Here is a 27286-nt window from a genome sequence, read left to right as displayed (position 1 = left end):
CGAGCGATGAACAACCACAGGGGGGAAAAATCTTGCGTTTTATACTAAGAAGGATAATTATTATTAAGAATAGCTTTTCTTCGCGGGCACACAATCCAGTTTGAGCCAGCGTAACACTAATTACCAGCGAATGTTCGTACTCGTCAGTGGTACTAAGCGCATTGTTTCTATTTTGTTTCAGGTAAGCTTTACGGAACCAGGTCGCCTAATGACTGAATTCGTGCTCGTGAAAGGGATCGATGTGGTGAGTAAGCAAGTCTCGCTGAATGTATTACGCGAAGAGAAACACGGAAACCACCGAGCGGTTCGCCATTAGAAATATTCGAGCACTTGGAATTCGAACCAAGACTCTTCCCTTCGAACCCAGTCGAGTATTGGATTAGCCAAACGGATCGAATGTTTGATCAAACTTGAGAAAACTCGACCTGTTCAAAACTTTCAACGGCTTGATCGTTCGTACGAAATGTGAGAATTACTATAATTTCATAAATTACGAACTTCTATGTTAGTATATTCATTCTAAACTCTCAATTTTTTTAGTTCAAACATCAATCTGACTTTTTTACAAATTTGTATTTATATTTGAAATAACCATTATTCTTTACTTTATTCAAATTTTGTGCGAGCAAAGTTTGTTATTAAAGTAAAATATTGTAATTAGGTAAGAATAAGTTGTTTTGGACGATCAAAACTAAGGTTAGCTTATATTTGTGTGATGTTTTAAAACACTGGTCAAATTAATATTTTTCAAACAGTGTTCCCTTAAATGCCTCCAGAATTGCACTATCTAGCAGTATTTTTAAGTGTTTGTAAGTTTTATTTTCTAGGGAAATTTTACTTTATCAACTTTATCAACATCTGAAAATTTGCAAAGACAGTTCAGGCAGATTTATTGTGGCCATCAGCGTCTTGAATCCCTGAAAAGGGCATAATTAATATTTTCAAATATAGTCAAACACAGTCAAACATAGTTAAACATAGTCAAACAAAAATGAAATATCATTAAAAATAGACGTTTTAAACTGGTAAAATATATTTTGATCATAATATGGACATCTACCTTCGACCGTAATAATATTTACAAAATGGAGTCTCCAAGTGAGAAAAAAACGAGAAAAAAAATAACTCTGGAAATTATTTGCGTTGCTTGAGAGGGTTTTAGAGAAAAAATGATGGGTGAAAATCGGACAAAACGTTATGGTAGCTTGTACTATAATGCATGGTTAAGCTTGCACCGATTCTTAAAGCGCAGAAGAGGCATTTATTGTTGCGCCAGTAAATGATTGATCGAGTCAAGAGCAATTATTTGTGCCTTGGGTTAACTGCAGTCATGGAGTTACACCGATTTGCAATGCAATTAAGTGCACGGCGTCGTAGCAATAATTAACCATAGGAGTAGCTTAATGGTGCTCTAAGCAGATCGTACTATTGCAATGGTAGACCTTTATCCGAATACACGATACAATCAACGTGCAATGTTTGCACTTGTGCATTCAAACGCCTGGTATACTGAGTCGACTGAGGATTTCTACGTTCTATGCCATCCTATCCAATTAGGGGAAATTTATAATACGATTAAATATTTTTACGGGCAAACACTCTTCTTAGATGAAACTCATAGGGTATTTATAAACGCAGTCTCGACTTTTGATATATTTTTCGAGAAAATTTTTAGTGGAAATGTTTTTCTTGCAATTTAAGTATTCTATAAATACACTACCGTCCAAGAGATTGAAAACCAATCATACTACTTAATAAAGCATTCCTTTGTCGATAGATTGAAAATAACCGTCTGTAAAAGAAATTTTATTTTAAGGAGTTTGCAGATACAATTTCTGTTTTGTGTCTCATTTCTAAAGAATTCTGTGTATTTTCATTTTTAAAATTTTGACTATATTTTAGAAGTAGAAATAGAATGAATAAAAATGGAATAGTTTGAAACTTATTTGAACAAAATGGTCGTTGTATACTAGAAATGAACGATAAAAGATAGCGGTGATTTTGCCAGTAATGGTCTGAAACAGTGAAAAATGGCGCATTTGCGGACGCCATATTGGTCCACGCGCGGTCAGAATCCATCGTTGTGTTGTTTTGAGCGTTGTGTAAGACTCGGATCGTAATAAAATATCTGTGAGGCATTTTTAGAATATTGGACCGGTTCCAAAACTTTTGAACGTCAGCGTATGTATCGCGGTGGAACAATTTGCGAAAGAATTTTTCGATAAGGACGTTGAAAGTTATTCTGCGTTACTCGAAAGACGCATCTGTCTTGTTTTGCGAGACAGGAGGATTCGAATGCGTCGTGTCACAGCCCTCCTGTACATGCAGGAATGAGGCTGCGACAGCGTGCAACAGCGGCAACGGCAACACAACAACAGCAACAACATTGAACGAGCGTGTCCTGTGTGCAAATGGCAAGGTATTTCGTGCATCCTTGGATAATATGCGGCGCAATGCCAAATGCCAGCACGTCCGCGTGGCAGCCAGCCTTCCAATATGCATGCGTTGCATTCTGAGACTCATACGCGTGCAGTTGCAACGTAAAAACAGCCTGCACATACCGATACCCTCAGAGATACAGTCTCTCTAACAAGATCCTTTACGACAAACTTTTCACTTGCCCATAAAAATCAGACATTTTGCAAATGTATTTTTCTTCAAAATTTAGCAGACGATTTTAGACCCCAACTATTATTACTTTTTGTAGAATTCTATCTTAAGAATAAGACTTTAAATAATTTTAGATTTTAATTGTTTTTCGTTTAATATTCTATGGATTTTTTTTTCATTTTATACTGTTATTTAAAGACTTTTTCTGAGTATTTGTAAAAATACCCCTTTAGGCCCTGGAAAACAGTTTTGTTATCGTTTATTAGCACTGTAAAAGGCAACAAATAGTTCAGCAACATTTGTCGATAAAGTAGCATTCTACCATGTAAAAAAGCAATTTCACTAGGAAGTTTTTTCCACCATTTTCTATGTCGGAATTCGAGCGTAATTAGTAAACAGAGGTTTCCGACGATTTAAACACTTAATAAAATTCAATTATGGAAACGTTTACTGCTTCACAAAAAATAGTTAGAAATTTTCACCCATCGGCGATATATTACGCGCAAATACCAGATATATGTCATATCGAAGCCTACATCTGGGGAATCGGTATGCTCGTAATACAGTGCTTTCGTTTCTTACCGAAGGCAATTAAACATTCTCGTATGCAGCTGTAATGGAAGGATTAAAATTATCTCTTAAGACTACATAAACACACAGATTAACTTGGCTACGTGAGCTCTGTAGCCGGTTCTTCGGTGCCGGGATTACGCGGACGCGACTTCGTCTTGCCAGCTTTAATTGACTATAACTATATCGATAGTAATACCATACGTAATGGCCGTGAGAAACTATCGTTTTATTCTTTCCTGGGGTTTTCTTTCTTCCTTTATTCCCCACTCAACCTTAACCGCTTTTAAAAATACCCAACTCCCGGGCAAATGACTACTCGAAGCGACGAAGATCGTTCGCCTAAGCTCGATGGAGTCGAGAACGGACGACCATTGGCCGATACGAACCGCTTAGTCAGCTCGAGGAAACGCCTGCACATAATTTCGGATGTCCCGGCGTGGACGTTCATAGATTGGCTCGAAAAATTCGGGAAACTCGATTTATTTTACTTCTTATTTATTTAAACTGGAATATTTCATTTCGCGTCGTTCGTTGGTAACATTGTTTCGAACCAGAAAATTTCATTTATTATTAGACTATGTATTTTTCCAAATTTTAGACTCATTTTTCACGTAATCAACTGTCTATCTGTAGCCATAACTCCAGTTAAGGATCTCTGTTACTAATTTTTTTTTTTAATTCAGAAACCTTGTTTACTAACAAGGTATTTTATTGAACCTTTACATTCTTGTATTATTAATATACAGGGTATTCGGCCAACCCCTGGGAAAAACTTTAATGGGAGATTCTAGAGGCTAAAATAAGACGAAAACCAAGAATATCAATTTCTTGACTGAGGCTTCGTTAAAAAGTTATTAACGTTTAAAAAAACCACCCGTATTGAATTTTTTTCTCGAAAATGCGCAGGATTTCGGGGGTGTGTTTATTCACCAAAAATGATTGTAATTGATCCCTGAAACGGAAAATAATTTTTTTAGAATGATTTGAAATGTTTTAATTTTATCGAAAAATTTTACACCTACTCGAATTTTTTTCTCGAAAATGGGTAGGATTTCGGGAGTCTGTGTTCTCACAAAAAATGATTGTAATTGATCCCTGCAACCGAAAATAATTTTTTCTTATTGATTTAAAAGTTTTTATTTTCGCCGAAAAATTTAGACACCTACCCCCTGTCGATTTTTCCTGAAAATTCGTTTTTGATTTTTAGTAATTTTGTTTGACGCCCTATAGAAAAGTTGTCTAATACTTTTTTGTAGGTACCCATGAGCTCTACTTCAGAAAAAAGTTTCATTGAAATATATTCACAATTGTAGAAGTATTGGCTATTTGAAAATTGGATCATTTTTATGTGGTTTTGCTCATTTTACAGGGTCAAAGAACAATTTTTCCATTATTGTTAGAATTTCTACATATTCTTGACCAAAATACGCGTCGTTTGCTTTTTTAAACATTACAATCGTCCAATCCGTTCAGAAGTTATGACGTTTTAAAGATGTACACCAAATTTTGGGCTAACATTTCTGGCCAAAAATTATATTTTCGGTAAGGAATTTTTTTCTCGAAAGTGGGTAGGATTTCGGGGGTATGTGTAATGACCAAAAATGATTGTAATTGATTTCTGCAACCAAAAATAATTTTTTTTAGAATGATTTGAAATTTTTTAATTTAATTTTTTAATAACTTTTTAACGATTCCTCAGTCAAGAAATTGATATTCTTGGTTTTCGTCTTATTTTGGCCTCTAGAATCTCCCATTCCTCTCATAGGTGGCCGAACTCCCTGTATAATATTGTAGAGACAAATACTCAAAAACTTTTGAAATATTAATGATTGAAGTTTCAGTATTCTATAAAAATAAAATTTTAATTCTTCGTTTATCAAATAGGACTTTGTCGCGATGGTAACGTAAGAAAATTGTAACAGATTGATCGGAGTTCTATTTTCTGGTAAATTAAAAACATATTTTCTTTTTCTCTGTCAATATAAATACATTATAATTAGTAAAATTAACACATGAAAACGCTAATTAACTTTTAAATAAAATATCTTTATTTATAACATAAGAAGCAGCTTATAATATTAATCTAAATAATAATTTACTAGTTCAAGATAACTGATACAAGAAAAGTATACTTTTAATAGATTTATTATCTTACCCTCTATCAATTAATTACGAATGTTTTAAAGTTATTCAAGTGTGAAAATCTTGTAGCTGGCACATTAATTATAAAGTTGCAATCATAAAATAAATAATACAATTCTTAAAATAAATTTATTTTGTATAAAGTTTGTGTTATCGACTAGGATATTAATTTTGAAAGTAGCATTATTAGACTGTTAAAAGCACACACACTTTTGTCCAAATGAATATGATATAAATGTCAAATTAGCGGAAAATTTAATTTTTGATACAGTTTGCATCACGATGGAAAGATATTTTTTAATATGGCCGATGAATCTAAATTAATTATCGTATTTAAAGATAGTATCTTTTTTTTTTGTTTTTGAATCTTTTCTTTCTTTTTTCTTTTCAGAGTATACTAGAAAGTTGGGAATTGTAATATGAGCCGATACGCAACCACGTCGAGGCGCACGAATAGTTATGGTTAGAGAAAAAAGTAATCGTTCAGTTGTTCGTAAACGGCGAATATTTCGCCGGATAAATGATCCAGCTGATTCGAAGGGCTTGGAAGGTTCCGAGACGTAGGAACGACGATGGATCTTAAGTGTGATCGAAGGACCTTTGAACGGGAGACGGAAGAAGTCGCTAGATTGTCCTTAGAAAATTCTGTCACGAGATTTACACGCCTGTTGGCTCACGAGATCCAGGTAGAACAGAAATTGGCAAACATTGCTCCCCAGAAACTGTTAGAAAGATCTTTTTGTTTCGTCAGGGGGTCGACAAAAGGGGCGACGAAGCAGATATTTATTTAAAACGATTCCGTGAAAATTGCAGATTTTGGGTGTCCAAAATTACGTTAGATTCGCGACAAGTTCGGAGTGAAATCCAACAAGCGACGAAACCTTATTTATTTTTAATTCTTGTTCATCTTGTTCTGAGATTCGACGGTACGTTATGGTCGTCGATGTCAGCGGATTTGACAGTTTGTTATTTTTTCTTTTAGGAACTTGAGGAAGTTTATATATATGCAAATAAGCCTGCCGGGGTACAGCATCGTAAATCAGAAACGTGGAACGATGTTTAATTGCGCGTTGTTTTAAAATACTCTCTTGAGCCTCCAAATGCACAAGAAAATGAGTGAATATTCGATTAAATCTTATAAGAAAATCGAATTAATGAATATTTAATTAAATCTTATTTTAAAATATTCTCCCTTTAAATTATTTAATTCCAGAAAGATACAAAATTTCCACCATCATTCTGCACTTAATACTTCGGGGTTGTTTTTTGTAATAAAATGGCAAAAGACGCTTTCGACAAGCATTAACCCCGATACAAAAAAAATAAAATCCATGTGAAACATATTAATGGCCGAATTATATTTATTTATACCCTTCCCATCCTTCCACGTTTACAGTTTGAAATATTATTCATTAAGATCGTAAAATTTTAAAAAAATCAGATGTCAAAATGTCTACAAAAATGGCAATAAATAATTTATTAAACCGATGGAAGGGAATTATAAAATTTGGAGGATCATGTTTATTTTTATGACAAAAATAGTTTCCATGATTTTGAAAATTTTTTCTCTCGAGAAAAATTTACAAACGAATCTAATTTTTACATTGTTATTCATTATTCTGAAATATTTGTTCCAACTCTGATTTCTGTAGCGATTTTTCGAATTTTCGTTCCCATTTTCGGCTACAGCGTCGTGCTCGCCATTATCAATAACGTTTGCGCACGCAATTATCCGAAAACGGTAGTGGCCTTGACTGTTTCCTTCGCGGGGCGAGCACAACATATTACAATGAGTCGAACGCTGGACATTTTACTCGCAACTCTGCTTCTTCGTCTTCGCGCGTCCGCCATTGCCAAGGTTGCAAGGTAAACAAACGGACGATATACTTGAATCCAAGCACGTACGTCTTCTGTTTGCATATACACGGCCTTTTCGACGCACTTCGGTGCTTGCGCCAGTTTTATAGCTCGCTGTAAAATGTAATGAAACAGATCGTAAAAGAACTCAAGAAAATTTAAAAAAAAAAACAAATCGAAACTCATCCTTATCATGGGAAAACATTTAAAGAATGGAACTAAATTAATCTTAAACGACGAATGAATGAATGTCGAGGGTAGACTGAGTGTTAAACTTATTTGATGTTAACTAATATCATTAATCCGAACTTTTATTATTTTAATAAATACCATTAAAAATATTCGATATATTTTATATTTTTTGAATTAATGAAATGCTTAAATATCAAACACGTTTCCATGAATTTATAATCAGGGACTGCTGATTAAATTAAAATACAATAAAGTGCTCGATCAATTTCGAGAAACGCTGAGGGAACCAGACAGCGGATGCTAAGGGAATAGGAAATTTGGCATTCTGTTCGGATAGTTTCGCGGCCAGGGCAGAGCATACCTCGTCGAATGACTCCTTTGAAAATGTCGAACGTGGATATCAATGGCCGCCACCGGATACCAAGGCACGTGCCTCAAAATCATCTTCCAAATACCGTTCTTGTGGGAACGCGACGTCGCACAGTGCGGCATTTGCCCCATCAGGCTGGTCAAAATTATTTCCATCGTTTCAATTACTTCACAATACCTCCATCTACTCCAGAGTCGAACAGATTTTGTTCACGAGCGACGAACAAACATTTTAAATTCGTAAAATAAATTCTAAAACCTTCACGAACATTCCCAAACATACGATAAATTTTCTCACGACACTTGAAAAATTCGATATTATCGACTCTTCGATTTATTATCTCGTTGCGTTTCTTCGAAGAGTATCTTTATCATCCATTATCTGTTAGTCATCGATATTTGCGATCGATGATCCGCCACTTTTCGATAACGTTGGCGCGAAATCGACGAAACAATAAGACCGTCGATCAATTCCGATATCTTAACTCCGAGTGGAGAAAAATGTTAAAAGCGATAATCACGAAAAGAAAATAAATGGAGGATCGAGCCTCGGCGATAGGATCTACGGTTCCCGGACGACTCACTCTAATCGCGCAGTCGGCGTGCCATTATCTCGCGATCGATAAAGCCCGACATTTAATCAAACAATCTTGTTCCGTCTTGCGTGTCGCCGAACCATCGCGAAAGTGATCAATATGGATCGTTAAACGCGCTACACCCGTTAACTGCACCCGAGATTACGTAGATCGTAGACAGCGAGCGCCTTTGAACTTCGATGTTCGATTAATCAATCTGTGGAGAAGGACAGAGCATCCGAAGGGGGATTGAGGGACGATCTGGATCAGTGGTTCTTAACCTTTTCCCATCCACGGAGCTCGTGGAACCCTTTACTTCAAACAACCGTGTCAAACTGGATCAAGTTTACGTGGTCCGTTTCGCAATACGAGGATAAATTCAACATATATTACACTAACAGACGTGTTAAAATTTCTTTGCAAAAGGAAAAAAATTGTATTTATTTGCATGCGTACAAACTTTGTCAAACTTATTTTCTAGGACGATAGAAAGAGAGTTTTAACAAAGAAACGAAGTCTCGACAGAGTCAAACACGTCGAAATTCTCAGTCGAAAAATATAAATATTTACATACACACTAGTCTCAGAGTATATTACTCATAACAAAATTGTTAACCACCTTGCAATTATTAACCTTTCATTGAATTATTCAACTATGTATGCAACTCTGAAAACAGTACGTTATTTTTAACTGTTACTATTCTATTTAAATGCGTTCTGTTTTTGCTTATTTTAGCCCCCAACGATATATCTGAGTAAATTGCGACGATAAAGGAATTTTGTACGAATTAATAGAGCAACAGGGAGTATTGTTGTTCGAGTAGAGTGGAACTAAAGTCGCATAGAGAATTATTATTCCATCCCGGGGACGGGGATCGATGCATCTGGCCGATGTATTTCCATAACGTTAAATAAATGTTAAGAGGTGATAGAGTACTGTACACAAAGCACGCGAGAGAAGAACTCGCAGTCCATAAAGTGCAAACCCGATATGGAAAGGCAGTGCGATGCGTTAAACTGTCCGCAAGTTTTCGATTTACGACGTGACGGGATCGAAGTTTATACAAGTACTGGCTTTAAGAGACCATCGGTTTTCTACGGTCGGCTCTTTTTATTTGATCCCTCTATACACGCTAGATCCTATTTGCATAAGTGGATAGAATAATGCCGGTAAACGGTCAACGCAACGCCAGATGTATACTCGTGCATACTAGGGTCAATGCACCGCACTTTTCAATGTTTTTAAACCGAGAACATCAAAGCACGTGCGCCTGGAAAGGAAAGTGGGAAACGTTGCTGGGGGGAAAAGAATGTTATTTACTCGGTTGTCTACTGTATCGATCGTTTGTCAATACGGAGGAATTTTATAAATAATCCCTGGACCGTGCAATCTCCCCATCGGAACAGAGTAAATATTTATCTTGAGGCATTCAAAATCGTTTGCACGATGTTGTATCAACTAATTAATGCATTTAATTAATTTAGTGATGGGTAATTCTACTTATGAGTTTCCTTATTGTTTCCATTTCTTTTTCTAATTCAATACTCGGCCAATTTAATAATGTTCGTTTATTTTTGAAGTTGTAACATTTTTGGAAAAATTTAACGTGAACGTTCTATTTATAGATCAAATCCGAAGATAGCTAATTTTAAAGGATTTAAATTTAATTGGGGAATGAAATTGCAAAATCGTTTATTTTAAAAGTGGAGTAGGTTTATTTTTGAAAAAATTTCTATATAATCTAATACTTATTTATAGATAATTTATAGTTCAAATCTGAAAATGCTCGGCTGTTTTAATTTAATTAAATTCATTTGGGGAATGGAATAACAAAATTATTTATTTTTAAACTAAAGTAGGTCTATTTTTTAAAAAAATTCTATACAATTTAATGCAAATTTCTCATTCCTAACCAATTTACTCATTCGTTTCCCAAGTATTACCAAATTACATTTGTACAATTACAAGTAAATTATATTTACAAAAAATATTCCAGGTTATCATTCAAGGGTTAACTTTAAAAAAAAAAAGATACTAAATACAACAAATTCCCACGAGCAGAAAGTTTGAAACTAACGCGTGCATTTACGACTTCTACGCCGGTTGGTAGTTTTGATATTCAATTAGAATGTTCCTTCTATTTAAAGTTAATTTGGTACGTACTCCACAACCGGCAACCGGCAGCGTAAAGCAAAAGAATTCCACGAAAGCCCCCGTCACTTGCACCAACGCCTGTCCGTATTACACTGTAATACAGTAACTTCCGTCAAGTGGAGGCGCGAGCCGTGTATCCAGCGAGTTAAGCACGATGCCGTGCCGTCAGGTATTTTACTCCGCAGTCACTGCGCCGGGTATAGTTTTCTCGTCCTCATTATGTATTCTCCTGATGGCCGTTTAAACCCCTACATTTCATGCCTGCGAGGCAAAAGTTTGCGCGCCGAGCCACCGGAAAGTTCAATGAAATTAACTCTGCTTTGCATACACTTAATAACCCGTATCGCGCCACTGCATCTACGAACCTACCGTAAGGTCCCAAGCGCACTCTCAACCCTTTCGATTCTTCTCCTTCCCTGCAATTTTCCGACTAGGTTCAACCGTTTCAATTCCCTACCATGAGACAGCCAGAAAGATTACCTAACTTATTAAATAGCCCATTTCTATTTTGATTTTATTTCTATTTTTCCATTTTTATTTTTTTGTGAGCGTAACAATGTATCAGAAAAGTACAGATACACATTTCTTTTTCAGAAAATAACTACAAAACAAAATAGTACTATAGTCAAATAAATAAACTTCATTTATTACGTGTGTACCTCTATGGTACATTTGACAATGAATTTTCATTTTTGTGCAAGTAAACTGAGCCCATATCATTGCGGTTCGTAACAAAATTACTAAATAATAGAAAAGGTTTATTTTTAATTAATCATTTGTGGTTGAAAACATTTAATTTTGAATAAATTTTCTATCGTAAATTAATTTCAATTGTTAGCCCGACAAGTTCGATAATGGATCTGTTCTAAATGTTTTCTGTTTTATTTAGTCCCCACCCTCGCGCGATTGATGGCGTTTGACCTGATTTTCTCATTGGGGTTTTTGTTGCAGGTATGTCGCTGGTTCGTTTCTGGAAACAGTGGTGCGCACGTCGCTGAAAAGGACACAGTGGTATGTCAATTTAATATCTTTCCGATTCGAATCCGTAAAAATCGTTTCTCCTTTGTCTCGCGATACGTATGTATATGTATTGGAACAAATAATTGTGCGAGGTTTAAAATCAATAACGAAGAGTAGTAGCTCATTTGTCTGCAAAGTATCGTTCTTTTATATTTTTTGGAGTAAACACAAGATTGTGGACCTAACGAACACCAGAATTAGCATTATATACCTTTAGGAATCTGTCTTGAGGCAAAACAACCCCTTTTTTCCAAGTCTTCGAAGAGCTATGATCAATTTAAAGACATCAAGTGTTATTCAGCTACCTTCGAATTTAATCGATCCTGTACTTGCAGTTCATGAAATTTTCCGCTTTTAATCCTCCGAGTACTGGATCATCGAAGCCTGTGCCGGAGTCATTTCTGACTCACACCGACATTTCACAACAAAGATTTTCTCAAAACACTAGGTACACACAATTATCTCTGTCGCAGCAAGACTTACGTTAGTACTGTGTGTGTGACGAGTCAAAAATGACTCCGGCACAATATTAGGAGGATGAAAAAATCCAGTTATCTATAAATTACATTTTATCAGGAGAAACATTCTTTATATCGATACAGTTATACAGCAAATTGCTTAACAATTACATATAAACGAATATTTTTAAAAGCGCCAGGAAAAGTAAAAAAAAAAATATGAAAGAAAAAGATTAAATTTTTGAAAAGGTATACCAGTAGGCTTATTATTGCAGTTTAAGAAAAGTGTTAACGAAGTGTTAATAAGTCCGTTAGAATGGTTGAAAACGTTGATCGTTTGATTCGAGGAACAGAATAAGAATTAATTAATCAAAATATGCACGGTCCGGGCGAGGCTACGGGTCACGAAAGATCAGTACACGATTACCAATCAGAATCAACTACTACGCAGCTGGATGACGAGTTCCCTTATGCAAGAAACGACAGGTTCTCAGGATATGAGCCCATTAACACCAAGACATAACGACGCGGGGTCGTTAAACTTACTCGAGTGCTTACTGCGCGTTCGCGAGCTTACGATCGTAGAATTCTTCTTTAAGTATAGTCGGTGGAAGAGTATAGCGAGCTCGTAAATTAAATAAGGTGTGAAGACGGGAGCATGTTTGTCTGTGGGATCATTAGAACGCAAGGGAGCGAAAGATATACTTACAAGGAGAATGTCAGACCTGATCCTCGGCGATTTTAATGATTCGCAGGCTTGTAAATTAATACGTATGGCAATCACGTGAAAAATGAGTCTCAAATCTGGAAAAAATGTATATTCTAATAATAAATAAAATCCACCAAAATTTTCTAATTCGAAACAATGTTGTCAACGAACAACGACATAACATTAAATATCTTTTACTCCAGAGATTATAATTTGATTAAAGAGAAAGTACGATAAATTGAGATAAAACGTATCGGAATATATTTTTTCAAGCTTTTCTTTGGTATTTACTAATTAAAATAATTCTGTTCAAATAAAAGGTTATCTATTTATTTCGACGCAAATAATTTGCAAAAATGAAAATAAAACAATTTTAAAACGAAAACAGTTATTTTAATTAATTTATGAAAAGGCAGGACATTTAATTTGTTCTTAATTAGGGCAGTCGAGTTGCTCACGGGTCGAGTAAAAAAATTAAAAGCGATTTCTTTCGTTAAATTTAAACAAAAAATACTCGAGGTAATCCTGGAAGCCCGTTGGAAGCAGATAAAATGAGCGATGAGAGCTTCTTTATCGAATAATCTTTTTAATTTTCTATATTAAACTTCAAGTATGCTGGGAATTTTCCTGCGAGTAAAATATTTTCTGTAGCAGGAAATCTCCGTTGAATTTAACTTGTATATATTGTTATAAAGTAATATCATAAAACAGAGTAGAAGTACTGATAAATAGAGATTAGAAAACTTTACATTTATGTACAAATGAACAAATGAATTAATATAACATAAGAATTCAAATCTCTTATTTTATCCGACGACGAACAAAATTTAAATGTACGTGTAAACTTCACGAATTAATTATTACATGGTTTTATTAGTTTCAAAATGTAAACAAAAGCTCGAGGTAATGTATTTCTTTAAATTATGATTTTTTAAAATTTTGGGTCTCTGAAGAGTAACAAATTTGATTTGTTCTTAAAATATAATTAACGTGGGAGTCATCAGAAAATATTGTAATAATAAATATAAAAAATTGTTACGTAAGTGTCTTGCAGTGAATTATTGAAGGCTGGAAAAGTGAAAAGCAACAAAGGCCCAACAATGGCGACGAGCCATAATAGTACTCGTCCGTTTAGTACGGCGCGTGTCCAATAGGCATTCATTAAAGGTTCGCAGGAATTGGCTGCGTACAGATATTGTTAAAACAGACATCTGGTTGTGAAATGTGCCATAGTCGGCGAACGAAGACAAAACCTGCTCGTCTATTGTACGCGTTTCCTGCGTAATGATAAAACGTGACGTACAGGAAGAATTTAACTTCTGATTATAATACGTTCTTCGCGACGTGTTTTGCTCTTCGAGAACAATGGTTGTCTCTTCCTCGAAAAAGACGGCGACTGGAATTGACAGAGACGAAGAAACCATCGATCGAAGAGGATTAAAACGCGAACAATGAAATGAAAAATAGAGAAAATGTTCTGAACAGGAAAAGGTGGGTGCTTGCAATTAAAATATCAACATTCTACGATAATTTATGTATAATTTTGTAATCTTTCTATTAAAAACTCCATTAAGAATTTTTCTGAATTTTTCCAGGAATAAAATGTATTTTATTTCAGTAAAATACGTGAGACTTAAACAATTCTTTAAAAATATGAATATCGACTCGATAACCACAATTATTTTGTGGGAATGTGTACGTTCAAATTAATTTTTTACCTGAGCAACGATTTTCACGAATAGTTTTGTCTCAGTTTACTCAGAACGGCTAAAAAAGGATTATTTCAGTAGTAAGGTCTGAAATTAGTCTGACGCGTCTGACCTATTATTTACTGCTTCTACTTAACACACCCACTGAGTTTTCGAAGTCGATTTTCTCGGAAACAAAGCCTCTCGTAGAAAAACTTTATTCCACGTTTTTGACTTATTTTTTCACGCACTATCCACTTACTTCATAATCGTGCCATAATCACCGCGACGTCCTATATAAATCAAAATTTACACGCGTTCCCATCTAAACTAATTTTTTAATGAGTTCTTACACATTTTTATTAAAGGAGAATATTTTGTCCTCTATTCATTTCGAACTCATACTTTCAGTTCTGTGTTTCAAGAGTATCCACAATTTTTTTCATACGAAAATATCAAATATTGTAGAAATTGCAACGAATTCAACAAGTGAGTAAGCCTTAAAGAAAAGAAATATATACACAGTCGCTATGATATTTCGAATTTTAATTTAGCCGATTGGCACCAAATTTCGAGGGAATCTTCAGCAAACGTGTCTCTATCACCTAAATTAAGCAGTTTCAAAAATATTGACTCCCACTATTTTTTTTTTTAGTGCGCTAAATATATTTAACATATTAATTTTGTTTAAATGGGAAACATGGCGGGCATATTCGTTAAAACTAATCTTTATTATTTTCTATTCTAATGTGTACACATAGCCGTTGTTATTTCTCGAGACGTATTGCTTGTGCAACGTTGCTGATGCACAGCCAGTCTACTGGCTGCATTTGCAAATCGTTTATTCTGCAATCTGTACTCTATCACGCGCGGAAGGATATTCTTGCAGTTTGACGTATACACCGACATCGGTTTCAGACAGGAAAGAATCGTCGCTATCAATAAGAGACAGGTCTATCGGCTAGGTGGAAAGACGCTGGGTAGCATAAGCTCGAGCTCAGGCGTTTCTCCGTCTTGTTCCCTCGCTCGTTCGCACTTTCTCTTTCGTTTACACGCCATGCATATATGCATGACCCTAACGTTTCGGTTACGGCAGCCTCGTCTTCTAAGGAACGTCGCAACGTTCAAATACAAACTACCCCCTCCCCTTGTAAATCCAACATTTTACAGGCAAAAAAAGTAACTCGTTTGAAACATTTTTTAAGGGGTGTGTTTTCAAGGCTAAAAGACTTTTTTTAAACAGAGAAAATTAAACTTTGGAAGTTTCATTATATTTAATTTATTATTTGTTTAATAAGATTCAGCATTTTAAATACTTTGTGTCCAATTATAATTGCACTCGATATATTTAACGATCTTTCAGTTGGGTTGTTGTTATTTCATCATCAGCCCCCTCAAGTTTTTAAAGGGTGTGTTTCCAAGGTTGAAAGAATTTTTTTAAACAGAGGAACTGAGGCTTTAGAAGTTTGACACCCTATGTATTAGGTGATAAAATATCTTAACCAATTTGAATAGAAAAATAATTATATACCTTTTTTTTATCGAGGAACAACTATGGAACTGGTCCTCTATAAGTGTAATTTTTTCTTTAATTTTTTGAACGTTGCTATTCGATGGTATTTTTAGTTTAAACTAATGTTAGCTGTTTTTCGTGGAAACTATGATATCTATTCCTCGTGCACACGTCTCTGATGCGTGACCGCCCGGGAAATCAAATCTCCTCTTCGTTCGTGATAATTTGTCAGTATTGATTAACCAGTATGATTGCACTGTCCCTCAGCGAAACGAGACTTGTATCGAGCCGTCGGTGGTTGTACGAGCCGATACACACAGGAATTTCCCATGGTGCATCGTTATCCTATTCGCGAGCGACTGTGTTCCTCGTCATTCTCTCCTGCTCCGTCATATCTCGGTTCTAACATATCCATTGGGATATTGCATTCCCGGAGATTTTATGGCCGACCATTTTCGGCTCAGTTTTATCGTTAAATCACATATCGAGTAAAAAAACTTGATCATATAGCGAAGATTATCGTAATTCTGTGATTCTTTCATTCACAATTTCTGCCTCGGTGATTCTCATGCACAGAATCATCAACGTTTTTTATACATATAATCAAATCATATATTAAATTTATATTCAGTGGTTAATAACTTTGATAAATATTAGTAGATACTTGTCCTTTCGTGTTGGTCTACGTGGAAATTGTGTATGTCCTCTCGGAGACTTTATGACCGACCATTTTCGGATCGCTTTTATCGTTAAATCATATATCGAGTAAAAGAACTCGATCATATAGCGAAGAATATCGTAATTCTGTGATTTTTAAATCCTTTTAACGTTTGAATATTAGCAGCAGCTCGTAATTAATGTTCTTTCGTGTTTCTCTATATGGAAATTAAGCGCGTGTCCTCCGGAGATGGAACAAGCAATTTCATATACATTATTATCGACGGAAAAGTTTATTTCCCGGGGTATCTTTGTTTGCATAACAATAAGGAAAACGAAACAACCGTAAAAACTCGTTAGCTTCGGGGCTATTTATTTTCTGTCAAATGTCAGCCGCGGTCCCTCCCGTGTCGTTATTTTTTTAAAACGTAATATATATTTGTTAACCATTCAAATTTAATAGAAATTGTCGAAACACAATATTTTCTCAGGTTTCAAATTATATTTAGAAAATGAGGAATTTAATTCTACTCTACATGTGTCAAAACTGTGGGAAGGTGAAATTTGGGGCATAATGTTATTAATTGGTTAATTAATAGGTCGGTAAGATCGGTTGAGAAATGGTGGTCCCGACCATGGTGGCTCACAAGGTGGATAATTTAGCATGAATCGAGAGAACGTGCTAAGAGGAGGACTGGTAGAAGCAGTTAGGTATCTATTGCTATTATAGGATTCCGAACGTTCTATAGTAATGCACGCACTGGATTTCTCATTGTCGATTGTTTTGATTTATGCCCTGTTATCGTAAGGGATGCTGTATTGTAATGCAGAATCCAATTCGGATTGTGCTAAGAGATTATTGCGTTTGCAAAGCATTAGTTATACCAGGTTAGTTCACGTTGGTCGTAATATGAGGAGATATCGGAACAATCACTATACCGCGAATGAATGGTACCCGTATACCTTAGAAATTTTAATAAAAACAAATTCACCGGTTTTTGAGAGCATGCAAATCATTTTAGCGATTAAACGTTAAAAATAAAACGTAGAAACTGTTCATTCTCAAACAACAAATACGAAAATTGAAGAAAAATTTTAATTCGAAATATCCGGGGCCAAGCAACAGGTTATGGTCGCCTTGGTAGGGAAACAAATTCATGAAAACTGCATTGAATAATATTCTGACGAAAAAATTTTTTGATATTTGAAGTATTGTTTTAAATTTCATTGCAAAGCTTTTATGTAAAAATTCTTTTTCTATTTTTTGTCCTTTCTTGTCTCCTGTCAAGAATTTCCTAGGTTGGGAATCACTGTATTAGAAACTCTGTTCCCGGTCGTCTAAAAATACAAGGAGCGTTTTAAATTTGAAACCAGAAACGAAAGCGTTTTGTCACTGTCGCAGTAACTGCGACTGGGTCCGTTGCGACGTATCGCTTTCACCATAAAATCACTCGTCCAGGCGTAGTTATCGACCGAGATTTTCACAACGGTCATGGCGTACTTTCACGTAGCACCGAAGCGTCGAAACTAACCTCTCCCTGTCCTCCTTGATACGCGTCATTTCTCTTTCACAAAAATGCCACGTATCGCTGTTTCGGAGGCGTACACTCCCGCGTCGAGCCGATAATATCGAGCACGATTAGTTTCTTGCGCGGAGTATCCGTTTGAGAAAGTGTGTCAAGATGGCCGCCTATTTCCAGACTCGTAGAATTCTGATAAATTTCGTTGCCGTTTTCGAATCGAACGCGCGGGGACTTTTAACGCGAATAATGTCTCAATATCAATTTCGAGGGTTGGTAATTCAACCTGAGAATTAAATGAGCTTCTCAGTTCCACGATTTCCTCTACTGCGGGAGCTTAGCGAGACGATATTCCCAATTTGGTGGGTTGGAAATTCAATCTGAGAATTAAATGAGATCACGAGGACTTTTTTTTCTAAATTCAATTGTATTACGGAAGAACTTCCGCCAAACCTTAAACCCGGAAGTAATGAAAATTTAAACCGAAAATATCAAAGAGAATTCTTCGATAGAATTTTATAAACATCAAATCTGAGGTTGGAAATTCGCCGCGGTCGCAGTTTGTTGCGTTTCGTTACTTTTCCCACCGCGTGCGCATTTATCCCGCTCGAATTCTACGCGCACTTTGACAGTCGTAATGTGTTCCAGCCCCCGGATAAGTCGGCTGCGACGCGATAAATTCAAACGTCGCAGCAAAATGCTCGCCATTGTGTACCGCGTAGCTAAAAAGTATCCCATAACAATCAGTAACGGTACGACGGTCGATCGCACTGGCGATAATCTACGGCACGACCTGCCGCGATAACACGAGTAAACATTCGCTCTATATTCCGGACGCGAGATATCGAGAATATTATCGAGGTTGATACGCCATTACCTGTTTCAGAAATAACATTAAGATATTCAATGGTTTCTTAGAATGTTTCCAAAGGGCATTCTTTCCATTCAATTCGAGTCCCATGCTTTTATCGGCACGGGAAAGAGCAAGAGAACGGAAAACGAGCGGAGTCGGTAGAAAAGGAAGGAGAGGAAGGAAGCCTGATATCTTAGATCAGGCTACGGCACCCTCGCATCTAGGCCACGAGCCTTTAAAACTGGGTCACAAGTCATCAATCGCCCGCGGCCGCCCTCGGTTGAACCCTCGCATACGACCCACCTACTCTTCTCTAGAACAACTCATCTGGAGCGAAGTAACGCGACGTTCGATCCCTCCTTTCGCTCCCACTGCCGTTATCGCGGCTGTCGTGCATCTACTGCTTGTTCGACCAGCGCCCGGAAGCATGATCGCGAGATTTTGCGCCGGCGAGCTACCGACGAAGAAATTAACACCTTTCCGTGTAACGATCCAACGACACACTTTCTGCCGTCTTTCAGAGACTCGAAATGGAAGTTTTTGGCCCTATTACTCTCCCCCCCTGGTAAGCCGCGAGTTATGCTGCCGACAAAGTAGTGCAGAATTATGGCTTACACGACTCCGGCAGTCCAATTTACTTGTAAGCGATCGGTCGCGGCGTGGTGGATCGTTTGGAACATCTGCCAAACGGTAACTCGCCATTTAAAAACAGTGAGAACCACGTTTGCCTTATATAATAGTCTGAAAGTTATTTTTGAAACGTTCTTTTGATATTTTGAACCCGTTTCCCAAGAATTTTCTCAAAGGTTCGCGGTAGGATTGCCCCTTCATCGAGTTCCGAAATCGGTATCTCGTAAAACTCGAGTGAAACTCGAGCACGCAACTTGCCAGCTTTCTTCGACGTACCGGTGAATTGTGACAGGTCGCCGTCCACCGGAAGGACCCCTGTTATGTGTATATAAGCGGAATACGCGCATGGTAAAGTTTCGTCGAGTGGTGTGGCGCGGTACATTGTAAAGAAAGGAGGTGGTGAGACGAGTGGTGGGGATGTGTCTGTCAGCGGTGAGTGTGGCGACGATGGTGGGGAGGGCCGGGGTGGAGTGGGGGAACCACCGCGTCGCAGAGTGAAAGACGGTGTGGGCGCGCTCGGTAGAACCAGCTTCAGTATCGTTCCGACCGCGGCTACGAATGGTCGTGGTGCGTTAGGTGCGTTCTACCGATCCCTCCCGGTCTGTTTTCGTTGCCCTAAACGCGTCTCCTATGACGCAACGGTATCCGAACGACACATTTCTTTTCTACGGTTCGTAGTATCCGGTGAGGGACGCGGTCCCACGACGATGGGCTAAACCGGCGGGGTTTCTGGCTAAACCTGATATGGGTCAGTGGATTACCGTGTTAATGTGACGCGCAAACGGAAAGCTCGGACTGGTACTTGGCGAAGCGTGAGGTTCGCTGGTACAGAGGGACTATAACGGTGCTGGTAATACGAGTGGTGTCGTTCGCGGGCATTGTAAGATGAGCCCGGCCTCTCAGGGCGCCGTGGAGGTGGAGCGTTACATCGGCAGTTGCTTAATATCGTCTAGCCTGAGATCGGGATCGCAAAAACCGATCGTCGGTAAGAAGCAGGAGCCAGCGTCGCGCGGGAAATCGCGGTCTAGCTACGGCGGGCAAAGTCTGTCGAACGGTACCGAGCAATGTCAGGTGCAATACGGACCAGGCGGTTGGACAGGTGCTCCATTAATATCGATGACGTCCAACCCACGTAGATGTAATCAAAGACTATCGCCGTCGGTGGGCCTGCAGCCGCAGCAGCAGCAGCAGCAGCAACAGGCCTGCGAGCAGCAAGTGTCGACACACCTGCACAAGAATCCGCTCTCTAGGCTAGCTATCCACACGCAGGGAGCGCCGCTGATCTTGGCTGGCCGATTTCATAATCGCGGCAAGATACACAACACCGGGAACGTTAATGGCATTGCCAACTCTCTCTGCAGCACTGGTTACGTCCACAATAATGGGATCGCCGCGAGGTGTCCGCAATCCAGGCCCCAGAGGTCCGCGGAGCTGTCGAAGAAGCCGCAACCGAATCCCAAGGCGGATTGCGTGAACAAAGAAGCCGCCGGGACGAGCATCGCGAACATCGACTCACTGAGCATCGCCAGCGACGAGAGCTCCGGCTCGAACAACTCGGAGAACAGCTTGCCGCGGATCATCAAGCCTAGAAAGCGCAGAAAGAAGGATAGGAAGCCGGCGAATAACGCGCCAGCCTCCGCGGACGTCGGTAAACACGAGGAACAACAACAATCCGGGGACCAGTCGAACGTGGTCGCCCTGAAACCGTACGCAGCCGGTTGTTACGAGCGTTACGAGGCGCCGGTTCAGCTCCGGAACCACAGAAGGCCCCCTATAGCGCGGGAAAGCGCGTTCAGGGGGCAGGAGATCGGCGACGCGAGGCAGAGGTACGGTCACAGGCACGTGGAAGTGAAAGTCCTCGACGACAACAGAAACGTCGTGGTGCCGGTGCAGATACGCGCGATCCCGCCCAAGGATTACAGGCACCACGCGAGCAACAACAACAACAGCAACGGACCGCGTTACCTGCAGGACTACGGGAACTTGACGGGCTGCGAGGGTGGGATAAAGGACGGATTAGGGTCGTGTCAGTGCCGGTATTGCGACCCCTCGGGTCTCATCTGGGACATGGATCAGAACTGTTATTCGCCGTTCCTCACCGGCGAGTTTTGCCCCGGCCACTTTCCCCACGCGCCGCTATTCCTCTCGCGGCCGACGCTCAGCGTCGAGAGGCTTTTCGGCGCCAACGGCGCCCCGACCAGGGAGAAGGACGTGGGAGGAGTCGTCCTTAGACGCAGCTGGAGTGATCCGACGAGCTACTTCAGCGAGGAGATCGCCGCCCCCAGCAAAGACGTCGGCGTGATCGGCGACAGGGGGCAGATCGAGGGGGGCAAACGACGTACCCTCTGGCACGGGGACACCATGGGATTCCCCGCGAGCAACGCTGGACCACCCTGTGTGGTAAACAACGGCGCTTCGTCGCCAAAGGGCCTGGAGGTCTCCACGGAAATCATCACGTCGCCCAACGGACACAGAGACCTGGAGATTAAGTTCTACTCGCCGTCGCCGAGCGCCCCGGCGCCTGAAGAGGCGGACGAGGACGAAGATTTCAGTGATATTTGGAGTTACCACGAGTCGAAGTTGCAGCAAGATTTCCGTACGCTGTTGCAAGCGGAAGAATGAACGCGGAACGAGACCTAGCCTCGTTAGGATCGAAAGAGAGAGTAGTCGCGCGTGTGCGGACGTTTGTGGGGGATTGTGTGCGTAACGGAGGAGGAAAGCAACCCAGGCGAGTGTGCGTGAGTGAAAGAGGTGGCCCTGGAAATTGAATTAGTTCGTCGATAGGGAGGCAAACCGAATGGACTTGCGCGAAAACTGTGTGAAACGGACAAACTCGTGGCGTTTGGCGTAACGATTCCTGGTGTTTCGAACGTCCCGTTTCTTTTTTTTTTCTCTCTATCGTTTGCACGTTTCGGAAGGGGGAGGGGAGGGGGAGCGACAGGTTAATTGTATTTCGTTAGCGGAGTCTTCGATCGACGAGTGTGTCAACTGTCAGGAATGCTTCTTCGCGCGGGTATTCGAGAACCTGCCTGGCACGCAATCTGCCTAGTCGGTTTCACCTAACAGGGTATTTATAGCGGTATTCAAGCGAGCACACGCGATCAAACTTGTCCAAACACGAGGGAACGTCGTTTTCGGACGGAATCGGTTGTCGAGGAAATCGGTCACTTCGGGTTTCAGCCGAAAATTTGTGTTGCCGTTCGAGCGATCAAACTTGTTCAAACGCGGGCAAACGTTACGATAGGACGGAATCGGTTGTTGGAGAAATTTGTCGCATTTTCCGGATGTCTTGGACCAAAGTTATGCCTGTCGTTAAAGGAACTATTGCAAACCTTTAAAACAATTGGTTTAGAATTGAAGAATATGATTTAAAGAATGTATGTGCAAACTCCAACGTTGAAACGTCTTTTTTTTATATCTACAAACATTGCACATATTTTTATTGAAGCTCGTCACGTTGAAATTAAAATGTGGTTTTTCTTTTAATTAAAACCTAGTCTGGAAATTGGTTTTCAGAAATTGTCGAAATACATTATTTTAAAATTGTAAATAATATTCATGAGTTCTGTGACTTTAATTATGGACTTTAATAATTGACAGGTTCTGTAAATCTAGTGTTAAACATTTTTAACTGGATTTCCATATTTCAAAATCTACTTGAAATATTATAGCTAATGTTTTGTTTATTTTTTTTCATCTTTTTTTAGTGTGCAAAAGTTAACGATTTTTTTTTTTACCGAAGTGTTTTCAGTTTCATATTAAAGATACAAGTGACTGAAATTTTCTTTTCATCGACGAGGGAAATTTATTTCAGTCACTTGTAACAATTTTTTTTTTTTTTTTTTTTTTCAATTTAATTCAGTAACATATATTTTTAATTTTTCGAATATGTGTGAAATATTTCGACAGAAAAAGGTGTACAGTTCATTTGAAATACATAGAATGGCTGAAACTATAAGACGAGGTTTGTTTTGTCCAATCATTGATATTTCTCTTTGGACAAATTTGTACATATTCAATAATTTTCGCTACTCTTCGTGAACAAGGAGAGGGGGGGATATTGTATCGCCTGGGGCGTTCTTTCTCGTGTGTCGACACTCAGTTTCTCGTGTGCTGGAACTCCCCCCTGCCTGTGCGAAGGAGCTCTAACTGGCGGTAACGAGCAAAGCTACGTGTCGAACGATTCTTCCTCCTAACGGTGTACGTTGTATACACGTAGTATACGTGACGCACGTGCACGCGTATAGCACGCACAAGAGTCGGAGAGTATATTACCTAACCGATAAGACCGGAGTCAAGCGCATTTTATTATCGAATAACGAGTAAAAGTTTTAGATTCACTCGTAGACCAACTTCCCTTTACATTTTGTTTATGAATTTATTTGTTAATTAAAATCCACTATCCATGTTATTGAACGAGCGAAGCCACGAGGCAACATTTAATTCACGAACGAGTCTGAAAATTTTATTCTACATTTTCAACTCACTTTACCATGAGGAATCCCCCCCTCCATCCTTCATCGCTGGTTGTACTACGAATAACGTAACACCCTGTATATTTCACTTAAAAGAAAAAAAGTCAACCGAAGAATTTTGATAAAAATATGAGCAATCAGTATTCGAAAATTTAATGTTAAACATTGGGGGAAAAAGTTGTTCGCATAAATGGAGTTCTATTTACTTAATTGCAATTTTTGAGGGAAATTTTATTCGTCCAAAAACTATTTATTTTCTTCGAAATTAATATAAAGATGAAGGTTGTTATAATTATCTGACGTAGACAAACGATCCTTAAAATAATTCGAATTAGTAAGACTTCCTGGGGATGTTGCGGGACCGGAAATGGAAGATGAGGCACGAATGATCGACGATTGCTCGTTTGGGGCGAGTCGTAACTGTTTTCACTTTAGTCAAAGGGCATCGTAACGGATAAACATCGATTCATTCTTCCGAAAGTCGATTCGGAAACGTCTTTTCGTAGGAAAAACGACGCATACACATATTTAACAGGCACACGTGTAAAATGCATCATGTACCCACGATCCTGTTTCGTTTAGACCGTAAGCCTAGATCTTAAGACGATCCCACTTAGATTATCACCGTTGTCTATATGTGTATAGAAGTCGTGCGTTAAACGGTCCACCTTTTATTTACCATTAATCCTCTCGTTGCCACAAATGACACGTCTCAACTTCCGCTATTTGGGACCGTAGGCGAGATCTCGTGTCCCAATTTTCGTTTCGAGCTGCTACGAGGACAAAACGTTTCGTTTACTGTGGAATTCGATCATCAGATTTAGGGGGAGGATTCTCGTTGCTGGACTAAAAGTATCTTTATGAATTTTTATTTAAAAAGCTATTGTTAATTCAGAATGGATTTTTGTTGAGGTTGTAAGGGGACAAATTGCAGAAAATATTTTTTTCATGGCGATTTTTTTTTATTAATCACAAATAACGTCATTTATTTCACGTCGAACATTCATGTATTATAAACATGATTAATGATCTCGAAATCTCCGAAAACCCAGGTATAAAAAAAATTATTACAGTCACATTATGGCCTCAATTTTGATAAAAAAAAATGTTTTTTCATATTTATAAAAATAACGAAGAATACGGGTAAAACATTCTACATTTACGAAGAATAATATTTGATATTTTATTTCTCGTGCGAATAATTGCTTAACTGTACGGAAAATAATTTTTTCTCGATCGAAATCCTCATCGATGAGATATAGTTGTTGGCAACGAAGGGGTTAAATCGTATCTCGAGTTTAACCGACGAGACGTAAACAAGTCGAAGAATCATATTAGCAATATTTCTCTCTTGCTGGTTCGCGCCGTACGTAGCAAGTTTTATTGCTAAGTGGCAACGGATAAATATTGATATTGATCCTTGTTAAAGCAGCACTATCGCGCACGAAACACTGACGGAAGACAATTGTTGCTGCTTTAATAACATCGTCGTTGGTATTTTTCTTCGAGTATAAAAGGAAAGTCGTTCGGACAAAGCCACGTTTCGCTGTTCTTGTATCCGAACGCGCCACCACCCCCGTCGCGTAGCATTTTTTCGGATCGATGTTATCAGTTTTGAGTGTATCGCGTTTTCCTTTTCGCAGCAAGTAGTACACCGTTTATTGGCAACAACGAGATTGCACTTTGCGCGCTAGAGGTGGATTTTTAGTCGAAAAACAATAGATCAAGATCGACGAGAAAATTGTTTATTTTATTCGTCGAAGCGCCGAGTTTCGTCACTATTGTGCAAAACAGGAAAGACGACGAGTTAAGGGAAATCGACTCCCATTAGCCGTAGTGAGTGAGTCACCTTTTCTATCGTCCTTCGTTATTGGCCAGGGGGCGGTCGTGTAGTGGCTGGAGAACCGCCCATCGCTGGGAGCCCCGCCCACTCGTCTTCTTTCCAACAGTGCACTAGTAGAATCGGTGAAAACGATTTCAACGAGCGATTAAGACGTATGCTAACATCGCTTTTCGACGAAATTATTATGTTGTATCGACGGCGGGCCAACGGAAAAGTCGACTCGATTAATTTTTGCCGATCGTAACGATCTCCGACCAAACGCTTCTATCGTGTCTACCGATTGCGATCATTTGCCAATCGTGCTTTCCGCTATTTGATCTCCGAAAAAGGAAGGAAGAGGGGGGAGAGAGGGAACAGAAAGATCGAATATATTTGTCAGTCGCGAGTTGTTTCGAATGGTTTCGAAATTTTTTTATCCGCGTTTCGTCGAAACAATTTGTTTCTTTTCGCTCTTCCCCCTCTCTCCTTCCGAATGTATTTATTTTACACATCGTTTATCGACGGTACGGCGTATTGTGATAACGCAACGATGATATACTTGACTCTGCTTCGTCGTCCAGACTGATCAACACCCGATCTACCAACGTCGCTTTAGTGCTGTACTGCACTGTTTCAAAATACACTGTTTGAAAAAATTCAATAAAAATGTCTTTAATTTAATTTCTCACATCTTATCGTCATTATTGAACCTCTTCGTCGTTAAGGAACTTTCAACTTTACCGGACTGTGACGTCGGATCGACGATAATAATAGAGGATTTGTCTTTTAACGTTATTTTGAAACTGATAAGAAAAGATCGTGACCTAATTGAAACTTTGTTTATCGGTAGATTTCGATATACGTTTCAAAATAATGTACCATTATAGGGCAAAGAAACTCAATACTTTTTGAATTACTCGCGTATTAAAGTTTTTAATTCTTTTAAAGGTGAAACTTTTTCATTCGATTATTCGTTATGAGGTCGGAGGCTCGATATTTTTCGAGTTATTCGTGTTTAAAGTTTTTAATACCTTTGGAAACTTTATTAATTAAAAGAATAACTAAGTTATTCTCCCAGTAGATTCTCTGTTTGTTTATACAAACAGTAAAAAACATGTTTCATCGAAACAATTGTGGAAGAAAATAAATACTGAACTGAAAAATCAAAATTAAAATTTATTTAAAAAATGAACAATTTATACCATTTTCGTATCAATTATTTAAGTAAAAAACAAAATGGAAGGTTTCCAAGAAACGAACGAAGAACGTTCAAGTTTTCAATTCCCATGTAATTTATTTTTGTTAAAAAATTTCAACTGTTCGGTCGAAGCTGTCGAGTGCAAAGGTATTCCAAAGACTATAACGTATTGAGGTTTCAGCAAAAATGTCCGATTTTCCAAGGCACGGTCCCGTTTACGAGGAAGCAAAGAATTAAAGTGAAAAGAGAGGAGGAAGAAATGACCTAAAA

General features: G+C 38.6%; 2 protein-coding genes and 1 long non-coding RNA gene across 6 annotated transcripts in view; all 3 read left to right on the top strand.

The window, feature by feature from the left end:
• LOC143343936 (CCR4-NOT transcription complex subunit 6-like) overlaps positions 1-27286 on the top strand; it is a 253776-nt gene that overhangs the window by 32237 nt on the left and 194253 nt on the right. The window lies entirely within an intron of this gene.
• LOC143344062 (uncharacterized) lies at positions 5750-6532 on the top strand. 2 transcript variants are annotated; one of them, XR_013080055.1, is made up of 3 exons: positions 5750-6011; positions 6077-6251; positions 6308-6532. It is a non-coding gene; the product is annotated as an uncharacterized LOC143344062 (long non-coding RNA). The 2 variants fall into 2 exon arrangements; XR_013080056.1 differs by lacking the exon at positions 6077-6251.
• Positions 20067-26505, top strand: LOC143343930 (uncharacterized). Its single transcript, XM_076769343.1, has one exon. The coding sequence runs from the start codon at positions 20407-20409 to the stop codon at positions 22141-22143; it is 1737 nt and encodes a 578-aa protein (XP_076625458.1). The 5' UTR covers positions 20067-20406; the 3' UTR covers positions 22144-26505.

The sequence above is a fragment of the Colletes latitarsis genome, chromosome 1 (genome assembly GCF_051014445.1).
Source record: "Colletes latitarsis isolate SP2378_abdomen chromosome 1, iyColLati1, whole genome shotgun sequence".
Classification (NCBI taxonomy): domain Eukaryota; kingdom Metazoa; phylum Arthropoda; class Insecta; order Hymenoptera; family Colletidae; genus Colletes; species Colletes latitarsis.
The sequence above is the reverse complement of the archived record's forward strand: the minus strand, read 5'-3'. Positions and strand labels throughout refer to the sequence as shown.